The sequence below is a fragment of the Physcomitrium patens genome, chromosome 21 (assembly GCF_059467195.1).
Source record: "Physcomitrium patens ecotype Gransden chromosome 21, ASM5946719v1, whole genome shotgun sequence".
In the NCBI taxonomy this organism is placed as follows: Eukaryota; Viridiplantae; Streptophyta; class Bryopsida; order Funariales; family Funariaceae; genus Physcomitrium; species Physcomitrium patens.
This window is the reverse complement of record NC_143430.1, coordinates 10,788,969-10,798,103: the sequence shown is the minus strand read 5'-3', so window position 1 is coordinate 10,798,103 and position 9,135 is coordinate 10,788,969. Positions and strand designations below refer to the sequence as shown.

Genomic DNA, 9,135 nt, shown 5'->3' with positions numbered 1-9,135 from the left:
ATTCACCTTCTTTAGAGTTCACAAGTCATTTTACAAAGTTCACATGCAGTTTTATAAGTCGTTTTTTAGAGCTTTGCATTGCAACGTGAGTGCCTTTATGCATTCATTTGGTCTTTGTTTTTATGAAAAAAGTTCATGTTCCATGAAGACAAAATGTGGCTTTCATTCACTGCATGAACCCTTCTTTGTTTTTATCAAAAAACATGATGTTGCTAAGAGTTCATATGACATTTTACCATTGACCATAGGGAGTTCATAGGGCATTTTATGTTGTCCTGGATTGCTAGTGATAGCTTCGGAGTGGCAAGAATGGACTTAAGCAGGACAATGACAACGTCCACTATGCATGATTAATTTTATAGTTTCTCATTGTTGTTCTATGTTCATGGGTTCATTGTTACTAAATGATTTCACATTTTCTTCTGTTTGTTTTTTCTGTGTGGCAATGGCACTAGTGAAGCAGAGGTAGTAAAAGTCACAAATGCCAGCAAGAGAGCTACTTCCAGAACCAGTAATGACTCCAAGAAGTGAGACTATTATCTTTCTTAATGTGATTTTCCTTTGAATGCCCTCTCTTCTTAATTGTGATTATATGCTTATTCTCAATCCTACTAAGTATGTCAAAATATTGTTACCCAACTTCTTATCTTTAGTTTAGTTCTATCAAAAAAACTAAAGGAAGAAATTTTGCCACTAAAAAGAAACCAGCTAAGGAAAAATTAGAGAAGAAAACAAAAACATCAAAATCCCTGAAGTTGCCTAAGAAGGCCACATTCAAAAAATTGGAAGGTGACAAGTAGCAAGCTTTTGAATCTCATTCATTGAAGGAGAAGAATGCTACTAAGCAACCTACTTTGAAGAATAAACAAAGACCAAAGAAAGTTATATCATTAAAGACTCATACATCTAAGACTAAAGGTGATAGAAAAGAAAGTGGTGATAGCTCATCAGAAAGTAAATTAACATGTAAGGTTGCTTCAGAAAAAAATCAAAGTGAATCAAAATAAAGCCAATCTCAAAGGAAAACAAGAGTTGTATCACATGTTCTTAGAAGATCTGTTTTGCAAAAAGAAGGTATCCAATTCATTAGAGCTAAGACAAGAAAGAAGTTTGATGATGTTTTTTATGATGGAGAAGTAATTGGATATGATCAAAAAGTGCAATTTTATATCTCCTTGATCTATGATGGAATATGGCATTTTACATGAGATTTTTTTTGATTCAAAATTTCATTGTTATCTTTGAAATCTCAAAGCTAAAGCTTTGTATGAAAGTCTCATATTAGTAAATGTTGTTGAGTGTTTAGATTTGTAAATTTTTTTCATATCCAAAGAAGAAGACTATACAGATAATATATGTCAATAATTTTTACATCAAATCTTTTCTAATCTAAGATCTATTCTAAGAAGTGTTGAAAGGTAAATACATCATGGAAGGCTTAGCAAGATTTATAGCATGATTGATTTAAGTAAATTGAGGTTAGAACTCCCTTCTATGAATAAAATGAGTGATGGTGAAGCTCCTTCACTACAAGTTTTTTGTGAGAAGAATTTGACTACTAATATCTATGTTCATTACATCAATCTAAAAAGTAGTGCAAGGATTAGGCACATTGATGATCAAAAGAGCTATACTTCTTCTTCTTTTTCAAAGTTGGGTAGATTCAAGTTATGAATTGTTTAAATGTGGTGGTAGGTGCAGTTCCTAATTTGGCCACTATAAACATGTTGCATTGATCTTTAAAGTGGTGAAGGTGGTGATCTACTGATCCTTCATTTAAAGGATTCATATCAAGAGTTGTATGATTCTACCATATTCATGCAAAGTCGTTCTTTGTCATGTTATTTGTTGTTGATAGGATTCAAAGCCTTTGATGCTTACCTTGACAATGTTGTGCTTGCTAAACTGACACATAGTTGCTTTGGCTACCATTTTTTTGAACCATTTCTAAATTATATGAATTACAAGTGGTGTCTTCAGTTTCTATTATGAAGATATAATGCTCTGCAATTGTTGTTGTTGCAGTTAATGAATAAATTATCTATATCAATGATATTTGTGCAAAACAAAATTATATATAAATTATTCCATAGTTTATTAAAAATTTGTGTCAATCACAATATCAAGTTTTTAATTATTTCTTTAACACAATAAATCGAAAGATATATAAGAATTATTGATTGTATGAATGTGTTTTTGAACCATGTTGAATTTTAATTCTTTTTTCTTTTTTTATTGTATTTTTATTATAAGATTAGTTTTATTATTATTATATGCTATAATTTTTTTTAAATACTTACAGATGTATTATAAGAAAAAAAATATATAATTTGAATAGTTCTTATAAAATGAATCAGTGCTAATTTTTTAATTTTTAATTTCAAGATAAATTATTTTAATTACAATAGGTGTTTGACTTAAAATTTAAGGAAAAAATCAAGTAAATGTTTTCAACTGTATTCTGTAATAATATCAAAGGATTAAACTTTATTAATAAAATCAAAATCAATATGCATTTTTACAAAGAACTATATATATATGATAATTTATTTAATTTTCAGCCACATATTATATTTTTAACTTATATTTAACTCATATTTTGAATTACTATAAAGTCACCATTATAAACTTGCTTATTATAATATTAAAATGATTAGTTGTGTGTTGCTTAATTGATTTATTTGTGATTTGTCCATTGTGAAGCTTGCATTTGCTACACCATGACTTGATTGCTCATTTGCCTAAATATTTTAAATACAATTTCTCTATTTTCACTTATATTTCCTCAATCTATCAATCTACCAATCTACCAATTTTTTTTTTGTTTCTAGACTTTGTTGTTATATTAATGTAGAATTAGTTTTGAAGAACTTGAATGCAAAATTTCCTACTAATGTGCAAGGTGAAATACTTAAGAAGCTAAGATCTTGATATAGACAAACTAAACTGTCTGGAAATTTGTGTCATAAATCCGTGACAACGGGTTCAACTAGTCAAATATAAAGCATAAGAATGATACAAAAGATATAAAGTTAATTAAAGAGTTTGAACCTCACTTCATGATCGATGGTTGTGAGCCAGTACAAGACATACCCTCACCTTCTGTCCAAACGAATGAATGAATTAATGGATGAATGTGCTTGACCATGGACGGGTGGATGGATTAGAATAAATCATTCATCCATTCTGGGCTTTGCAGCGTTAAGTGGGCCTTGCCGAGAGGAAGAGTTTCGTGTTTGTCGCGGCGTTGTCTTCGCAACGAGAGAGAGCAGCTCCCCTTCATCGCTACCGACACCGCTCCTCCTCGATCTCTCAAGGTTTCATTTCTTCCCTGTTGCGATGCGAGTGCGATGTCAATTTTGTAATATTATGTTTCTTCTTTTTCCGCATTCATTTGGAAACTTTTGTATGATTCCCGTGTAGGGTGTTGTACTCTTGTTTGCTCCAGTTTCGCTTAGGGTTTCGTTGCAGGATTGCGCGGAGAATTGTCGATGGTAGGAGAGCTTTTGGATAGCGATGCTTAGACGAGCGTTTTGTTCTTCTTTTTTTAAAAAAAAGAGAGTGGGCCTTGGGAGTGTACCGTGACTCTGGTAGTGAGTAATATTTTAGTCCCAGAGAGGTCTGGATTAGGGCTTGCGTATAGGTGAGCTCCGATCTGACTGGAAATGGTTGTCTTTTCCATTTTTTAAACCTTCTCAAGTGCGCCGTAGAATGTCCTTCGATTGATGTGGATTCCGATTACCTGATCTCGACATGAATTTGAAATCTTGCGGCATTTCGTCTTTCTCTATTTTCCTTGTTTTATATTGTCTTCATTTTCAGTTCCCATGTGTTTCTCTGACGGTTCAATCCTAGTTGTCGTCGTCTTGGTTATTGCATTGCTTTCTGAATCCTAAGTTCAATTTCTTCGTATTTGTAATAACCTTGCGCTGTCCACAAAAGATGAGATGTAGACTTTTTCCTGATTGTTTCTTTTTCCTCTTCTTTTTTTTTTTTTTTTTTTTTTTTTTCTTTCTTTCTTTCTTTCAAGTGTGGCGCTAGGGTACCATGTTTGGCAGTTAAAATCTAACTTTACAAGTAACCATTGGCTTGTATTGCAATGGCCGGCTACAATTATTCCAGCCAACTATTTGCATTTAGAGTTTTTTTTGCTATCTTGGCCTTACAGCAACATTGATGTTGCGGTGTGGAGCAGATGATTGATGATACGGATTTGGGCTTCTTCGCCAACTTTTTGGGGGTTACGATATTTGTATTACTGGTAGCCTATCACTATGTGGTGGCAGAACCAAAAGTCAAGGCACAATAGCGCAGCAGGTTTTGCGCCCGGCATGAAATATGAGGGATCTTTAGTGCATCCTGTCAAGGAGACCACCATGTGACGAGAATCGCGACGCATTTCAATGTAGTAGAGCAATCATAATTTGGCATTATTGTAAATGATTGCGCTTTCATGATACAAAGTTTACTGATTGAATTGTTTATCAAATACAACGTGGTTTCTACTTCAATTGAAGTACCTGAACGCTATCATTTTGTAGCATTTCTTAGCATACCATGTGCAACCGCCTTTAGGGTGTTATGGATGTGCGCTTTCGGCAACATGTTTGATGGCCCTAGAATGACTGCTTCTGCGTGTAGATGAATTGCAACTGTGATATGAACTGAATTTGCTTTGTTCCTGTGGTTTCATCTCCTATGTTTCTGGGTTTGTTATTCTTCAAGCTGTCCTGAAATCTATGTATGTCATAAACGTTCTGCCGAAATACTCTTTTTGATTGTTTCAAGTGATGTGTTTAGTATCAAATTGTAATTACTTCAACAATGTAATTGCGCCGGATTCTAAATAATGACTCGATGTGAGCGAACACTAGTCATGATGTCTCAAGGTGTGATGGCTGGCAGTAGTAACAACCACTGCGTTTATTACATTCAGGTTTACTGTAGTACTTATTGGAAGAATACTTTTCAACACATGGCTACTAAACGTAGATTGGATGAGTTTGGTACAAGCGGCGTTCATCGCAAAAACGTAACACTAGAGGAAAACTTCATCATTTCTAATGCCATTCAATCTCACAGGTGAACTATAATGTTAGAACAAGGGGTAGATTCAGAAATATAAAGTTCAACAAAAAAAAGACACATCATTTCCTGTAAATTCGCTACCGCATATAATTTGTGCTGTAGGTTATCAACCATGTTGAAAAAATCGCGAGACAACTGCCAACTGCTTATGTAAAATTCCAAAGAATCGTCCAGACATGTAACCCTACATGGTCATTGCTCGCTTGGAATGGATGGGAGACCCCATTGAGCATAATCAAACTCATCAAGGGATCCCAACACCTGGTCTGCCTCCTGACACAGGGCTTTGTCTAAATTAGGGTCAGGGACCATGACAACGGGCCTGCAATCATAGAGCTCAACTGCTTCAGAAACACTCTTTGACGATGTAATGCAGAGGGATGCCAGAAACACTAATCTAAGGATACAATGCTATGATTTAACTAGTTAAAGGTTTTAATACAACCGTTTTTTTAATTTTCTTTCGTGCATTCAGTCATATATGAACACGTAACCAGCACCTAGTAAACCAGGCCCACCTGATATAACGGTTCATGCGAGTTTGAATGTACACCTAGAAATGCCAAAAACAAAATTGCATTTGGGAAAGCAGCGAACAAACTCACATTCCAGCTGCATGAGCCGCAGCTACTCCTGATGGAGCATCCTCAAAGACGAGTACGTTTCCCACCTTCAAATCGGGATCCTGCAACAAAATTTCCATCATTTTAGAACATCCATATGAGATAAGCCACGACTGAAAACATCTCGCACTAAATATCCCAAAACTTGACATGCTCTACCATCCATGTGTATGTGGTGGATGGTGTTTTAAAAATCAGTTAAACCCATACAGACCTCAAATCGGTTCGCAGCAACTAGGAATATGTCTGGTGCTGGCTTCCCATGAATAACAGCAGGATCGTCACCAGTAACAACATGGTGCATGAGGGAAAGGAGTGAACCGTGTTTTGTTGACTTCAACTCAAAGTGGCGGCGGTGTGAGCTGCGAGAGACCAGCAAAATGTTAAGCGTAAAACCCGCCACTATTACCCTTGAGATCCTTCAAGGTTTTTAATCTGAAAATGAACTGCAAAACAGCAAGAAATAGAACATTTTCGGGTGGGTATTTTAAAGGACCACTTCTGCTAATGGACTTCATATCAGGTACCCTGCATAACAGTATTTAACTAGGGTGCTTTGATCCAACAGTGCAAACGTGTGTCAGCTCAGCAAATGTCTTAGCTCAACTGGAGCTTTTGCGGACAGTGGAGTCCATTTACAAAATAAACACCGAGGGAGAACACACCTGGTTGCAATTGCCATTGGAATGTTGTTGGCGTGTAAATGCCGGATGAGTCGCTCGGCACCTGAGGATGGGCATGGGAAAAAAACCCCGAATAAGTGGAATTGTAAGGTGAAATTGGAGGAATCGATCTACCAAACAAACAGTGTTAGAGATAAGGGCACACCAGGCATTAGGTCGCTCTCGGGGAACATGGCATGGAGCATAGTTTCCCGCCGTTTAATAAATTCCTCGGCCGTGAGGATTCCCGTCAAACCAGAGTCCTGGATAAAAATCTGCCCAGCCTCCAGTGCTTTCTTTCCCATCATTTTTGCTTTCAGAGACCAGTCAAACGCCTTCCCGTACTCAGCCAATATCTTCTCCTGGACGATTGTGTAGAACTTTTCGGTATCTAGATCAGCATAAATAAAACGATTAGAAAACTGATGAGATAGTATTCCTACATGAAATAAGTGGGACTTGTGAAACTAAGTGGCATTGCAAAGTCTTTGGAACGAGTAATGCATGACTTATCCATCCGCAATGAGATCGTGTTAGCAAAAAGAGTGCATTACTATAGTCAGATGATGACCCACAGCTCCGTCAATGCACATGGAGCAGCTTATATTGCAATCCAATACTAGATCAAAGGGAAATTTCGTGTTTGGAAGATACAAACACTGAAATATCATTAATAATGCTCCACAACAGTGTGGCGATTAAACGTACAAGGTCAAAAGAAACAAGATATTCATGACGGATTAGTGATCATCTGCCTTGGACTAATTTCCCACCTTCCTAAATGTAAAGGTAGTGATTAATAGAGATCATCAGGCGCTCAGCATCAGACGCATTGTCAGAATTTCCAATAGCCGCAACGCAATCAACAGGAGCATTCTCAACATTTCCGGTTGCATCCTTGAACCCTAAGCATAAAACCCTAATTCCAGGATTCTGGACAGAGCGCACTCTGACGTACAAGAGAGTACACCCACCAAGACTCTCACACACAAGCAGAATTTGCAAACTATAGAAGATTCAAACCACTCCAAAAAGAATTGCACCAGGATATCTCCACACACACATACACACACGCAATCAACATTTCCCAGCAATAGTCTTTCGAAATTTCACGCTGAGGCACAGACGCACCCAAAAGCAGGCCGTCCATGTCAAACAAGACATGTTTGACCTGCCGAGTCGCGGCAGAATCCGATGCGACCACCATCTCTTTCTCCAGCACAATACCCTGCGTGCACAATGTTGGTTACAATCCACCCTCGATCGAACTGAACTTCCACGCAGAACACAATTCAATCCCCTATTCAATCTCCACAACCATCCAAGCTTTGGCCACTGACAATCCACACTGTACACCATCCACAGGTTCACAGAACATTTATTTCAAAAGATCAAAATTTGACACATGGGTACTCTAAATTAAGGGTCAATCCATTGTAGTCTAAATAATATTTATATTAATTGTTGTTATTTTCAATATTGAAATAGTAAACTTAGTAGTGCTTAACTAATCCTAATTGTTGGTTTTTACAGTGGCCGGTAACATCGCCCATTGTGTCTCCACTGCTGGCCGTCACTGTTTAGTTTTTTTTTCTCGTTCCTCATTACTTACCTTGACTTTAACATAATTGGTTTGGGCGAGACGACATGTGCACCAATTGTGGACTCCATGCCACCCAGTGCTGTTGAAGCTCCACCTCCTATGTCAATTCCAGGCTTGAAAATACGGCAAATTTTTGTTATACAGCTTTTTCAATTAATGGGTTGAAGCTTGTCATTTGTAAGAACCAATCAGAAGATTTTGTGCAGAAAACAAAATCACTTTATATGCAAGTTGTAGACATTGTTGTACAAGTTCATAAAACCACCAAGAATAAGGTACAAATATATTGACATTTTCATTCATTCATTTATTTTTATTTGTTTCTATAACTAAAATGTATTTATATATAAAATTTGAAAACATGCAAACCATGTGCACACATTTGATTTTAATATCAAGTGGATGAGACTTTCAATAAATAAGTTTAAAGAGATTTCAGATGAGATAATATACACTTAAGATCATGGTAAATTAAGAATTAATGCATAAAGTAATATTAAGTCATCTACAATGCTATGTTTTAATATTAAAGTATGTAAAAGGCAACCAGTCAGTGTACTTTAGATGTCATTTAGATTAGATCAATTATAACAAAAAGATTAGATTTGTACAAATGGAAGCAACATCTATTTTATATGAGAACTAAAGTTGAATTGGTGCAAAATAATAATTATTTTATTATTAAAAATTAATTTAAATATACATATATATATATATATATATATAATGATGACAGTAAAATTGTAAAATGTTTTATTTAGTAATTTAAGTTTAAAATTGTAAAGATACATTTAATAACTTCCAGAATCAATTAGAAGAGTTGAGATTGTCAAACAAAAGAAGGGGATTATAAATTAATTTTTATTTCTATATATATATATATATATATATATACTCATAACCTCTACAACAGGTAAATTTGATAGAATAATAAAACAAATTTGAGAAATTTTGTAACATATATTTTCTACTTGAATGTTTGAGTTATTTTAACGGATTTATTCACATATATTTAAGATAAACATTACATTGTCTTTGATTTATATTGTCATTTTAAATACATTTTATTTTTATTTATCAATTTTCAAATAATCATAGTAAAACGTTTTTTTCTTAACCAAATCATCAAATGAAATATTTTTAAACATGTGCATTATAA

The 9,135-nt window shown here is 35.2% G+C and overlaps 2 protein-coding genes across 2 annotated transcripts; one reads left to right on the top strand and one right to left on the bottom strand.

Annotated features, from left to right (window-relative positions):
* The first annotated feature begins 3,244 nt into the window (after nt 1-3,244).
* Nucleotides 3,245-4,530, top strand: LOC112274582 (dolichyl-diphosphooligosaccharide--protein glycosyltransferase subunit 4B). The gene is made up of 2 exons (XM_024504251.3): nt 3,245-3,317; nt 4,196-4,530. Exon 2 carries the CDS (start codon nt 4,196-4,198, stop codon nt 4,307-4,309), a length of 114 nt encoding a protein of 37 aa, XP_024360019.1. The 5' UTR covers nt 3,245-3,317; the 3' UTR covers nt 4,310-4,530.
* A 563-nt stretch (nt 4,531-5,093) lies between these two features.
* Nucleotides 5,094-7,640, bottom strand: LOC112274581 ((DL)-glycerol-3-phosphatase 1, mitochondrial). The gene is made up of 6 exons (XM_024504250.3): nt 7,505-7,640; nt 6,540-6,764; nt 6,377-6,437; nt 5,926-6,073; nt 5,694-5,773; nt 5,094-5,410 (listed from the first exon to the last, which is right to left on the bottom strand). Exons 1-6 carry the CDS (start codon nt 7,578-7,580, stop codon nt 5,281-5,283), a joined length of 720 nt encoding a protein of 239 aa, XP_024360018.1. The 5' UTR covers nt 7,581-7,640; the 3' UTR covers nt 5,094-5,280.
* Nucleotides 7,641-9,135: the final 1,495 nt, after the last annotated feature.

Excerpts from the sequence above, each read along its gene's own strand:
- LOC112274582 (XM_024504251.3), top strand. The coding sequence starts at position 4,196 with ATGATTGATGATACGGATTTGGGCTTCTTCGCCAACTTTTTGGGGGTT.
- LOC112274581 (XM_024504250.3), bottom strand. The coding sequence starts at position 7,580 with ATGGTGGTCGCATCGGATTCTGCCGCGACTCGGCAGGTCAAACATGTC. Across the intron at positions 6,074-6,376 it reads CCAATGGCAATTGCAACCAG|CTCACACCGCCGCCACTTTG; the intron begins GTGTGTTCTCCC and ends GGTCTCTCGCAG. Across the intron at positions 5,411-5,693 it reads GCGGCTCATGCAGCTGGAAT|GCCCGTTGTCATGGTCCCTG; the intron begins GTGAGTTTGTTC and ends CTATGATTGCAG.